General features: G+C 43.9%; 1 protein-coding gene across 5 annotated transcripts in view; it reads left to right on the forward strand.

The window, feature by feature from the left end:
- The window catches only part of AGL (amylo-alpha-1,6-glucosidase and 4-alpha-glucanotransferase), an 85,791-nt gene that overhangs the window by 16,366 nt on the left and 55,679 nt on the right, over positions 1–13,746 (forward strand). For 2 of the 5 annotated variants that reach the window (XM_077276374.1, XM_077276371.1), the window contains exon 3: positions 6,802–6,951. In XM_077276374.1, coding sequence (XP_077132489.1) covers positions 6,870–6,951 — 82 coding nt within the window. In that variant the 5' untranslated portion in view covers positions 6,802–6,869. Of the gene's footprint in view, positions 1–6,241; positions 6,481–6,589; positions 6,708–6,801; positions 6,952–13,746 lie in introns of those variants that run through there. The other 3 variants (XM_077276373.1, XM_077276370.1, XM_077276372.1) reach the window with 3 other exon arrangements.

Below are 13,746 nucleotides of genomic sequence, written 5' to 3' on the forward strand. Positions count from 1 at the left end.
ATTATTCTTCCTTCACCAAACTTTGCAGTAATCACAGTACAGCCAGGTGGGTAACAGTCTCCAGTTTGCACAAATATACAAATGTGGTCCTCCTGGGGGGTTTACAATGGTATTAAATGCATTCTGTGTGAAATATCTCTGAGAAACAAAGTTTTCAAATGCCATCCATTTTCAGAATTGTGTCTTCTATTACAGGCTGATAAGGTTGTAGTTCGGCCAGTAGTAGGGTTCTCCTGATCTGGTCCAGCATGCGCATATGGTTTTTTGGTAGTAAATGTGTTCTGTGTGTAGAGAATAAGGAGGACACCACCCAATGTGAGTAGCGCTAAGTCCATGTTCACACGTTCAGTATTTGGTCAGTATTTTACCTCAGTATTTGTATGCCAAAACCAGGAGTGGAACAATCAGAGGAAAAGTGTAATAGAAACATATGCACCACTTCTGTATTTATCACCCACGTGGCGTTATAGCATTGGTCAGGGAGGAAATCAGCTTGTTCAGGTGAACCAGGCAGTTCTATTATACATAGTCGTCTGCCTATGCTATCACTGAGAACCGATAATGAGCCTGTGGTCCATGACTGCTGGCCTGTGCTGCGCATGCACCAGTCAGACAGCATTGTGCTGTATAGCAGACTGTGCTCATTATTGGCGATAGTGCTGCATAGAACAACGCTGTCTGCTCAGAGAGCCAATCAGACCATTCACATGAGGCACACAGCATTGTGGCATGCAATGCAACAGACAACCTGCACTATCGCAAGGACTGATATTATGCAGTTCTTCTGCCCCGGTCAGACAGCGTTGTTCTACAATAACTGGAGCATGCGCAGCCCAGGCCAGCAGTCACAGAGGGCCTCATTATCTGTTCTTGATGATAGGTCAGGCAGACGGCTGCATATAACAGCGCTGCCCGCTTATGTGCCTATGGCTAGGTTCACATTGCGTTAAAGCAGCCCATTCAACACATGCGTTACATGGGCTGCGTTGGCACAAGTGCCAACATGTCATATTGCTAGCGCAGATAGAGCTAGCTGATGCTCTATCTGCGCTAGCAGTGACGGACCCAGAAACGCTGCAGCCTGCGTCCCAGGGTCCGTCACTCAATGACGGCACATCGCTAGCGCATGCCCACAGCTATGCACCCAAAATAGAGCTTAATGGCAGCGTTAACGGACTGCGTTACACCACGTTATGCCGTGGTGTAACGCAGTCCATCTAACGGACTTTTAAAACGTAATGTGAACCTGACCTATGGTTATGTGCACACATTGCGGATTTGTCTGTGGAATTTTCTGTGCGGATTCTGCATCTCTTGGCAGAAAACACAGGTCAAAATCTGTGCGTTTTTATGTGGATTTGCTGCGGATTGTATGCTGATTTCATGCGTTTTTACCCCTGTGTTTCCTATAATGGAATGGGTGCAGAAATGCTGCAGATCCGCACAAAGAATTGACATGGTCCTTTTTTTAACCCCTTCACGACCTCCGCCGTACTAGTACAGCGGAGGTCAGATCCCCTGCTTTGATGTTGGCTCCAGCAGTGAGCCAGCATCAAAGCCGGGACATGTCAGCTGTTTTGTACAGCTGACATGTGCCCGCAATAGCGGCGGGTGAAATTCGCGATTCACCCGCAGCTATTAACTAGTTAAATGCTGTTGTCAAATGCTGACAGCGGCATTTAACTACCGCTTCTGGCCATCGGGACGAAAATGAGCGCATCGCCGACCCCCGTCACATGATCGGGGGTCAGCAATATGTCGGCATGACAACCTGAGGTCTCCTTGAGACCTCTATGGTTGTTGATGCCGGATTGCTATGAGCGCCACCCTGTGGTCAGCGCTCATAGCAATGCAGTAAATCTACTGCATAGGGGCGATCTGATGAGCGATGCAATGTAGCAGAGCCGATCCAGCTTTGCCAGCTTCTAGCCTCCCATGGAGGATATTGCAGCATGGCAAAAGTAAAAAAAAAGTTTTAAAAAATATGAAAAAATAAAAAAAATATGAAAGTTTGAATCACCCCCCCCCCCCCGCCATTCAAAATAAAACAATAGGCAAAAAAATCAAACCTATACATATTTGGTATCGCCGTGTTCAGAATCGCCCAATCTATCAATAAAAAAAAGATCAACCTGATCGCTAAACGGCGTAGAGAGAAAAAAATTTGAAACGCCAGAATTACGTTTTTTTGGTCGCCATGACATATCATTAAAATGTAATTACGGGCAATTAAAAGAACGTATCTGCACCAAAATGGTGTCATTAAAAACGTCAGCTCGGCACGCAAAAAATAAGCCCTCAGCTGACCTCAGATCACGAAAAATGGAGACGCTACAGGTATCGGAAAATTGCGCTATATGTTTTTTTTTTCTAAGCAAAGTTTGGAATTTTTTTTACCACTTAGATAAAATATAACATATACATGTTTGGTGTCTATGGACTCGTAATGACCAGGAGAATCAAAATGGCAGGTCAGTTTTAGCATTTAGTGAACCTAGCAAAAAAGCAAAACAAAAAGCAAGTGTGGGATTGCACTTTTTTTGCAATTTCATCGCACTTGGAATTTGTTTCCCGGTTTCTAGTACACAACATGCTAAAACCAATGATGCTGTTCAAAAGTACAACTTGTCCGGCAAAAAAACAAGCCTTCACATGGCCATATTGATGGAAAAATAAAAAAGTTATGGCTCTGGGAAGAAGGGGAGCGAAAAACGAAAACGCAAAAACGAAAAAGGGCAAGGTCTTGAAGGGGTTAATCCGCTGCGGATTCCATGCGGAATTTTATCCGCACCATTTGCACAGCATTTTATTTTCCCATTGATTTACATTGTACTGTAAATCACTTGCAGTTCTGCAGCGTTTCTGCACGGAAAAAACGCCGCGGATCTGCAGTAAATCCGCAATGTGTGCACATAGCCTATAACCTCTCTGAGCAGTGCTATGGGCATTGCCCACAGTGGATTGAGTGGTCCTCAGTCTCAGCACACATAACCCATTTACTACAGGAAAACCACTACTGGCCGAGCTATATTCCTAACACCCTGTGTTTGGAAAAGGATGCAATTCTGAAAATGTATTGCATTTGAAAAGTTTATTGTTTTTCAAAGATTATTCGCACAGAATGCATTTACTATCATTGTAAAACCCCTTTAAATGAAGGAAAAGAGGACATCCTTCTCTGACTCTCCACTAGAGGGCACTAAAACACATGCATAGAAAGTATCATTATTACCAACAGTTTTATGGGAACAAAAATAGTGCAGAATTTGCTACATGTGTTTCGAAGCTACAAGATTTACGGTATGCAACGAGAATCAATGAGAATCCTGAAGTGTAGTGCACACGATCACTAATTTTCTTTGAGTATTTGCAGTGCGTTTTTTTTCTACAGCATGTCAATTCTTTGTGCGGATTTTTAGCGTTTTTCACCCAATGACTTCAATTTATTCAGTCAAATCGGCAGCAAAAATGCAGGTATAAAAATGTTTGCGGATTTGACGATTTTTTACAGATTTCCTATGGTGTTTCCCACGCTGTCATTTGTGTGACAGCGCGAGAAACTGGCGCGGCGGTTCTGATCGGTGATAACATTACTGCCGCCAGAGCACTGCGGGTTCACGCTGTCAGATATCAGCGTAACCCTGCAGAGATACTGTGACCAGTGGTAAAAAGCTTACCGCAGGTCACCGGCGTCGGCTGATAGGAGACTACTACTCCAATCAGGCTACGTCTGCTGTCACTGATAATAGTTGTAGCAGGTTCCGCTGATGGGAGAAGTCTCTCGTCAGCTGGCGCATGTGCTCAAACTTAAAATAAAAATAAAACAAGTAAAATAATTAAATATTCAAATAAAAATCAAAAACACACTATACTCAACTAACACCCAATCGCCGATGCCCATATACCGTACTCTCCTGTACGCCGTAGTCCACGTAATCCAGAGTGTCCTAAGGATCACAGACCACATCTCAGTACCAATGCTTTCAGGCTGATATTTTGGTCACTTTTGAATGTTGGTTGTGCTTTCATACTCGTGGTAGCATGAGACGGACTCTACAACCCACACAAATGGCTCAGGTAGTGCAGCTCATCCAGGATGGCACATCAATGCGAGCTGTGGCAAGAAGGTTTGCTGTGTCTTGTTAGCGTAGTGTCCAGAGGCTGGAGGAGCTACCAGGAGACAGGGAGGGGGCAGTAGGAGGGAAACAACCCAGCAGCAGGACCGCTACCTCCGCCTTTGTGCAAGGAGGAACAGGAGGAGCACTGTCTGAGCCCTGCAAAATGACCTCCAGCAGGCCACAAATGTTCATGTGTCTGCACAAACAATTAGAAACCGACTCCATGAGGATGGTCTGAGTGTCCGACGTCCACAGATGGGGGTTGTGCTCACAGCCCAACACCGTGCAGGGCGATTGGCATTTGCCACAGAACACCAGGATTGGCAAATTCGCCACTAACACCCTGTGCTCTTCACAGATGAAAGCAAGTTCACACTGAGCACATGTGACAGACGTGACAGAGTCTGGAGACGCCGTGGAGAGCGATCTGCTGCCTGCAACATCCTTCAGCATTACCGGTTTGGCAGTGGGTCAGTAATGGTGTGGGGTGACATTTCTATGGAGGGAAGCACAGTCCTCCATGTGCTCGCCAGAGGTTGCCTGACTGCCATTAGGTACCGAGATGAGATCCTCAGACCCCTTGTGAGACCATATGCTGGTGCGGTTGGCCCTGGGTTCCTACTAATGCAGGACAATGCCAGACCTCATGTGGCTGGAGTGTGTCAGCAGTTCCAGCAAGATGATGGCATTGAAGCTATGGACTGGCCCGCCCGTTCCCCAGACCTGAATCTGATTGAGCACATCTGGGACATCATGTCTCGCACCATCTACCAATGTCACCTTGTACCACAGACTGTCCAGGAGTTGGCGGATGCTTTAGTCCAGGTCTGGGAGGGGATCCCTCTGGAGACCATCTGCCGCCTCATCAGGAGCATGCCCAGGCATTGTAGGGAGGTCATACAGGCACCTGGAGGCCACACACAATACTGAGCATCTTTTCCTTGTCTTGAGGCATTTCCACTGAAGTTGGATCAGCCTGTAACTTCATTTTCCTCTTTGATTTTGAGCATCATTCCAACTCCAAACCTCCGTGGGATATTAGTTGTGATTTACGTTGATCATTTTTAGGTTTTATTGTTCCAACACATTCCACTATGTAATGAGTAAAGATTTACAACTGGAATATTTCATTCAGTGATATCTAGGATGTGTGAATTTAGTGTTCCCTTTATTTCTTTGAGCAGTGTATATATAGACTATATATATGTTTTCACAAATATTTGAGGCCATGGATCCATTATATGTTCATTTTGCAAGCCGGCAAGAAAATCTCGCCATACGGATGCCATACGGATACTTTAATGAGAAAAAAAACCTCATCCTTGCATTGCACACGGATGACATACGGATCACTGTTCGGGAACATTTCTGCGATTCTCGGCCGTAAAAAATAGACCGTATTTTTATACGTTGTGTGTGACGCCGGCTTAAGGGTTTGAGCACACATGAAGTATTTGCTGCAGACATTTCTGCATCATAAACATGTCTCTCCCAGGAAGAACATTGTATAAAAAAGTATGTTTTTGCCACACTTTTTTCTTGCCTTTTTATGTTTTTTATGCGTATTTCCCGTTATTTGAATGGCTGAAAACTGCTGCGAAAACTCTGAAAGAATTGTCATGCTGCAGATATAACACTACTTCAAATCCGCAAGAAAAAAAAATATTGTGTGCACGACATTTCAGAAACCATGAAAATAAAAAAAATGACGTGTGAACAAGTTCTAATACAGAAAAAATGTGCAAAAGTAGAAAAGATCCGTGAGATATATCCGTATGTCGTTTGTGTCTTTAGAGTGTGTTCACACATTGATTGCTCCTGTAATTTTTTTGTGGGCTGCAGTTTTTAGAGTTTTTTGGGAAAAATACATTAGTTTGTCACAATAGGTTTTGTCACAATTTTGGGAAGGATGAAACCCACGCCAGGCACTAGTGTGAATATACACCAGTGTGATTGAGGTCAGCTCATATGGAAGAGCAGTGCTGCTGTATTATCAAACAATCAGAGTAAATATTGTAGCAGGAGAGCACAGTGCTGGGATCACACAGGGTTACACTGTTCTTGTGATTAGCTTGGCACAGCTGCTATTTTCTGTACATGATATGGATAGGATCAGTGCCTATACACCATGGCTGCCCTGGGAGGTGTGAGCTGTAATATCCTCCCAGCCAGGAGGCAGGGCCCAGCAGGCTGCATGTGTGCAGGGCCCAGAGGAGGAGGAGGAGGCCTGAGATGTGGAGGACACTGGGAGGTCCCTGCTCTTTGCACTGTCCTGACTCTCTGCCTCTCTGCACGTCCTACATTCTGTCTGAGTCTCAGGGACATTTAGAGGGTCTTTGAAGGGGGAGTCCGTGAGGAGGAGGTGAGATGCATATATATTTAGATTGTTTGCTGGATAACAAGGATGGTTTACATGCCGACATGGTGTTATTAGTGCTCCTGCTAATCCTGGGGCACAGGGAGTGTGACAGCTCCGGTGTATGGCTGCACACCTTCCCCACTGATCCCAGCCCGGGGTCCCTCGTTACTTCCCCGCAGGGTCGGCCTGCCTGTCGTTCTCATTGCTTAGCTGGGGCAGGTTTCAGCAATGTAAGCGTGCTCTCTCATTGAATGGAGTCTGCCAGCTTTACGTTTCTCTATTTATTGGCTTTTGATTTCATTTTATAATTATTTTTTTGTACAGGGGTCACTTGTACTCTATCGTCACACCTGCCCGTGATCTGACAAGGACACCAAAGCCAGGACACCACAATGGAGCCCGCTAAGCAGGTCCGGGTACTGATGCTCAATGACATGGAGAAGTTGGAGAAAAGACTCTTTAGGCTCGAACAAGGTAAAGCCCCCGGACAGACTGTGGCCCTCCATTACTAATGCTGTGTAAGCCTGCGGAGATAGATATTAGGGCCTCGCTGTAGTAGCAGTTTCCTAATATTGGATTAGCACAATCCACCCCGGAGAGAATTGTTTTCTACATTACAGTCACTTTAGAAATGTGTCTGGACGTCCGGTGTGTACGGGCTTGGACCTGACAGATATAGCTGCAGATTGGGAAAGCCTAATGTTCCTGTAACCCTGCGTATGGATCTTTAGCAAATCACTGTTGTAAAAAGGCAATTAGTATGAGATCAGTGTTGAGGGATTGCATTTAAAGCAATTCTCAAATAAATCAAGTGGATTCAGCAAAAGACAACTTGAGAATAAAAGACAGTTGCACAGTGGCATAAAGTAACACCGCACTCCTGTTACAACACTCAGTGCGGAAAGCAATTGCAAAATATAAAACTGCAGACAACTGTTCCTTCATGTTTGTAGAAGATTCAGGGGAGGATAAATGACAAAGTTTCACACTCCAACCTTTGACACAATAAATAAACCCATGCAGATTGTCTATCTATCTATCTATCTATCTATCTATCTATCTATCTATCTATCTATCTATCTATCTATCTATCTACCTATCTATCTATATCTACCTATCGCATATCTATCTATCTATCTATCTATCTATCTATCTATCTATCTATCTATCTATCTATCTATCTATCTATCTATCTATCTATCTATCTATCTATCTCATACTGCTGCAGTACCAGTACTTGATGTGGTATAGGAGGATGAAGTGGCAATGTGGATGATGGTGTGACACCAGGATCTTGGTCTGATCCCAGCCCCCATCTGCTCCTTTGTTTCTATTATCCCACCCTGTCTTTGCTGACTCTTTGCAATCACTAACGTGCTAATTGGCTTGTAATCCACCTGGACCAGATCTTGAAGGTTTAGGTAAAGTAACCTGTTTACCAAGTCGGGACCAGCTGGCCACAAACCTGAAATACTAAGTGAAGGACAAATGGTTTAGTCACTATTAGTATTATACATTTTTATAGCGCCAATTATTCCATGGCGCTTTACACATGGAAGGGGCAATTATAGACAAGTACGATAAACATGGGCAAAACAAGGCGCACACAAGTACAGAGGGAGAGAGGACCCTGCCCGTTAGGTCTCAGTCTGCAGGGGATGGGTGAGGATACACTAGGAGAGGGTAGAGCTGGTTGTGCGGCGGTTCAGTAGAATGAGGATCACTGCAGGTTGTAGGCTTGTAGGAAGAGGTGAGTCTTCAGGTTCTTTTTGAAGGTTTCCGTGGTACAGTCATCCTACTGTACCCTTGTCTGGTACAACCACTAAAGCCCCCCATAGATGTCAGATAGCTGTGGGTTGACCAATGGTTCTGCCGATTGTTCGGGCACCAGCCATCTCCCCCATGTAGCCAGTATGCAGGAGCGTTTCTGTGTTCTCTATGAGAGCGTCGCTGACAGACTCCTCTGGCGGTGGATTTTCTCTGAGAGCAAAAGGATTGGACATGCCACATTCTTATCTCCCCCCATACATATTGGACTCTCGGCCAAACCTGTCGACATTAGTGTGTGATATTAGTCACTAGTATGTGGGGCCTTAACAATTATGGCCCCGCACTATTCCTCTTTGATTTGCTTTTTTAATGCCAGATTGGCTTTCAATCAGTTGACCATGACCCATTAAAATTACAGCAGATTATCCATGGATATCAGTTATTTGTACAAAAACATAAAACCATTCACAGGTGAATGACATATATTATTTGCAGTAGTTAATAATAAATAATTTTATATATTTGAGATAATTACATTATATTGATATAAAATATACTTTGGAATTTGTGGTGGTATTAGCTGTCTTGGTGTTACTGCCATAATATGGGCAAGTCACAGGTTGAACTTCACACATTACAGTGACATGTAAAAGTTTGGGCACCCCTGGTCAAAATTACTGTTATTGTGAACAGTTAAGCAAGTTGAAGATGAAATTATCTCTAAAAGGACTAACAGTAAAGATGACACATTTCGTTTGTATTTTAGGCAAAAACATTGAATTTTTTCACATTTTAGAAATTACAAAAAAGCAAAATGGACCAATGCGAACCTTTGTGCACCCTTGGAGATTTGTGTGCTCAAATAGCTTTGACCAAGGTTTCAGACCTTAATTAGCCTCTTAGGGTTATGGCTTGTTCACTATCATCGTTAGGAAAGGCCAAGTGATGCAAATTTCCCAGCTTTATAAACACCCAGCCTCCTCTAATCTTGTGCTGAAAAACAGCAGCCATGGGTTCTTATAAGCAGCTGCCTAGCACTAAATGAAAATGGTGGACGCCACAAAGCAGGAGAAGGCTATAAGAAGATAGCCAAAATTTTTCAAGTCGCCCTTTCCTCAGTTCAAACTGTAATTAAGAAATTTCAGTTAACAGGAACAGTGGAGCTCAAGTTAAGGTCTAGAAGATCAAGCAAAATTTCAGTGAGAACTGCTCATAGGATTGCTAGAGAGGGAAATCAGAACCCCCGCATGATTGCAAAAGACCTTCAGAAAGATTTAGAAGACTCTGGAGTTGTGGTACATTGTTTTACTGTTCAGAGAGAGACACCAGCACAAATATGACTTTCATGGAAGAGTCATCAGAAGGAAATGTCTTTGGTGTCCTTACCATAAAACTAACCTTCAGAAATATGCAAAAGAGCATCTAAACAAGCCTGATGGATTTTGGAAACAAGTCCTGTCTTTTCAGGAAAAGAACATCTCGCCAACCATTAAACCGGGGTGGATCAATCATGCTTTGGGGTTGTGTTGCAACCAGTGGCACAGGTAACATTTCACTGGTCGAGGGAAGAATGGATTAAATGAAATTTCAACAAATTCAACACTATCTGTAAAAAAGCTGAAGTTGAAAAGAGGATGACTCCTACAAAAGGATAATGATCTTAAATATACGTCAAAATTTACCATAAACTACCTCAAAAAGGCCCAAGCTGAAGGTTTTACAGTGGCCCTCACAGTCCCCTGATCTAAACATCACTGAAAATCTGTGGTTAGACCTCAAAATAGCAGAGCATGCACGACGACCCAGGAATCTCACAGAAATGGAAGAATTTTCCAAGGAAGAATGGATGAAAATCCCTCAAACAAGATTTGAAAGACTCTCGTCTGGCTACAAAAAGCATCTAGAAGCTGATATACACACAGTACAGAGCAAAATTTGGACACACCTTCTCATTTAAAGATTATTCTGTATTTTCATGACTATGAAAATTGTAAATTCACACTGAAGGCATCAAAACTATGAATTAACACATGTGGAATTATATACTTAACAAAAAAGTGTGAAACAACTGAAATTATGTCTTATATTCTAGGTTCTTCAAAGTAGCCACCTTTTGCTTTGATGACTGCTTTGCACACTCTTGGCATTCCCTTGATGAGCTTCAAGAGGTAGTCACCGGAAACGGTCTTCCAACAATCTTGAAAGAGTTCCCAGAAATACTTAGCACTTGTTGGCCCTTTTGCCTTCACTCTGCGGTCCGGCTCATCCCAAACCATCTCGATTGGGTTCAGGTCTGGTGACTCTGGAGGCCAGGTCATCTGGCGTAGCACCCCATCACTCTCCTTGGTCAAATAGCCCTTACATAGCCTGGAGGTGTGTTTGGGGTCATTGTCCTGTTGAAAAATAAATGATGGTCCAACTAAACGCAAACCGGATGGAATAGCATGCCGCTGCAAGATGCTGTGGAAGCCATGTTGGTTCAGTATCCCTTCAATTTTGAATAAATCCCCAACAGTGTCACCAGCAAAGCACCCCCACACCATCACAACTCTTACTCCATGCTTCACAGTGGGAACCAGGCATGTAGAGTCCATCCGTTCACCTTTTCTGCGTCACACAAAGACACGGTGGTTGGAACCAAAGATCTCAAATTTGGACTCATCAGACCAAAACACAGATTTCCACTGGTCAAATGTCCATTCCGTGTGTTCTTTAGCCCAAACAAGTCTCTTCTGCTTGTTGCCTGTCCTTAGCAGTGGTTTCCTAGCAGCTATTTTACCATGAAGGCCTGCTGCACAGTCTCCTCTTAACAGTTGTTGTAGAGATGTGTCTGCTGCTAGAACTCTGTGTGGCATTGACCTGGTCTCTAATCTGAGCTGCTGTTAGCCTGCGGCTTCTGAGGCTGGTGACTCGGATAAACTTATCCTCAGAAGCAGAGGTGACTCTTGGTTTTCCTTTCCTGGGATGGTCCTCATGTGAGCCAGTTTCTTTGTAGCACTTGATGGTTTTTGCAACTGCACTTGGGGACACTTTCAAAGTTTTCCCAAGTTTTAGGACTGACTGACCTTCATTTCTTAAAGTAATGATGGCCACTCGTTTTTCTTTACTTAGCTGCTTTTTTCTTGCCATAATACAAATTCTAACAGTCTATTCAGTAGGACTATCAGCTGTGTATCCACCAGACTTCTGCACAACACAACTGATGGTCCCAACCCCATTTATAAGGCAAGAAATCCCACTTATTAAACCTGACAGGGCACACCTGTGAAGTGAAAACCATTCCCGGTGACTACGTCTTGAAGCTCATCAAGAGAATGCCAAGAGTGTGCAAAGCAGTCATCAAAGCAAAAGGTGGCTACTTTGAAGAACCTAGAATATAAGACATAATTTCAGTTGTTTCACACTTTTTTGTTAAGTATATAATTCCACATGTGTTAATTCATAGTTTTGATGCGTGAATGTACAATTTTCATAGTCATGAAAATACAGAAAAATCTTTAAATGAGAAGGCATGTCCAAACTTTTGCTCTGTGCTGTATGTGTATATATATATATATATATATATATATATATATATATACACTGTATACATATATAATTTGCCTAAAATACAAAGGAAATGTGTCATCTTTAACTTTAGCCCTTTTAGAGATTATTTCATCTTTAACTTGCCTAACTGTTCACAATAACAGTAATTTCAACCTTTTAGAGTTCTCCTGCTGCACACTGGATGATGATTCAGCCACCGCTGATAGTGTACTGATATGAACATTCACAATGAACCGTCACATGTAGTGATGAGTGAGTGTACTCGTTGCTTGGGTTTTCCCGAGCACGCTCGGGCGACCTCCGAGTATTTATGACAGCTCGGAGATTTAGTTTTCGTTGTGGCAGCTGAATGATTTACAGCTACTAGCCTGCTTGATTACATGTTGGGATTCCCTAGCAACCAGGCAACCCCCACATGTACTCAGCCTGGCTAGTAGCTGTAAATCATTCAGCTGAGGCGATGAAAACTAAATCTCCGAGCAGTCATAAATACTCGGAGGTCACCCGAGCGTGCTCGGGAAAACCCAAGCATCGAGTACACTCGCTCATCACTAGTCACACCCCATATACATTAAACCTGCTGATAGAACAGCTTCAGAAAATAGACTAATGTGTATGGGGCTCCTGATGGAATGAAGGATCTGGCGTGTCTGAATTCAGACTGCCGATCCCTGTGTTCTCTCTGTGATAAGCCGCCACCAGAGTGTTCTAGGCAGAATGAGCGCTTTTGTGTTTGCGAGAGATCCAGGTGAGATTGGCCAAACCATCGTTTGAGCCACAGGTATGTAACTTGCATGGAGGGCTCTTGTTTATTGGCTTGGTTCAACCAACATTTGTCTAATGTGTATGGCCAACTAAAGTTGGACCAAAGGCTAGGGGATACCGTACAAAGTTTTAAAGGTCCCAAGCAATCCCGAGAAGATGGCTTTGCAAGTCTAGAACCAGGCTCTGCAGAGTTCCATGTTGAATGCAGTAGAGGTGCTTTTGTTCAACCTCAGCTCCATTCATTATTTAGAAGAAATGGATAGAAAGCCCAGGACAGCGCTCAGCTATTTCTGACAATCCTATATATAATGAATGAAGTAGCGATAGAGCAGCATGGTGGTTCAGTGGTTAGCACTGCAGCCTTGCAGCACAGTGTTCTTGTGTTCAAATCCCACCAAGGATCTGCAAGGAGTTTGTATGTTCTTCACTTGTTTATGTGGGTTTCTTCTGGGTTCTCCTAGTTCCTCGCACAGTTCTGGACTGAATAATACTGCGTGACAGTGACTGGACTGATAATACCGCCAGACAGTGACTGGGCTGAATAATACCGCCAGACAGTGACGGATTGAATAATACCGCCAGACAGTGACTGGACTGAATAATACCCACAGACGGAGACTGGACTGAATAATACCGCCAGACAGTGACTGAACTGAATAACACCACCAGGCAGTGACTGTAAGGGTATGTGCACAGGTTGCGGATTCTGCTACGGATTTTTCCGCAGCGGATTTGGAAAATCCGCAGTGCAAAACCACTGCGGATTTTCTCGCGGTTTCTTCTGCGGATTCCTCTGCGGGTTTTCAACTGCACTTTCCTATTGTGCTGGTTGAAAACCGCTGCGGTATCCGCACAAAGAATTGACATGCTGTGGCAAATAATCGGCTGCGTTTCCGCAGCATGTGCACAGCGTTTTTTTTTTCCCATAGGTTTACATGGTACTGTAAACTTTGGGAAAACTGCTGCGGATCCGCAGCGTGTGCACATACCCTTAGGTGTCGAGTTCCCACCGCTGCACAGGGGGAATCTCGAACCGTGTCCGCTGCGGTCTCTCATTTTCCATCAGCCGCAGTGGAGCCTGCTCAGCAGAGACATCGGTCTCAGCTTCTGGCTCAAGCAGATACTGTGCGTTTGGTTACAGCTGCTTTTCCAGGCTCAGCCTTTGCAACCAGCATTGATCAGCGG

This window comes from Ranitomeya variabilis, chromosome 8 (genome assembly GCF_051348905.1).
Source record: "Ranitomeya variabilis isolate aRanVar5 chromosome 8, aRanVar5.hap1, whole genome shotgun sequence".
NCBI lineage: Eukaryota > Metazoa > Chordata > Amphibia > Anura > Dendrobatidae > Ranitomeya > Ranitomeya variabilis.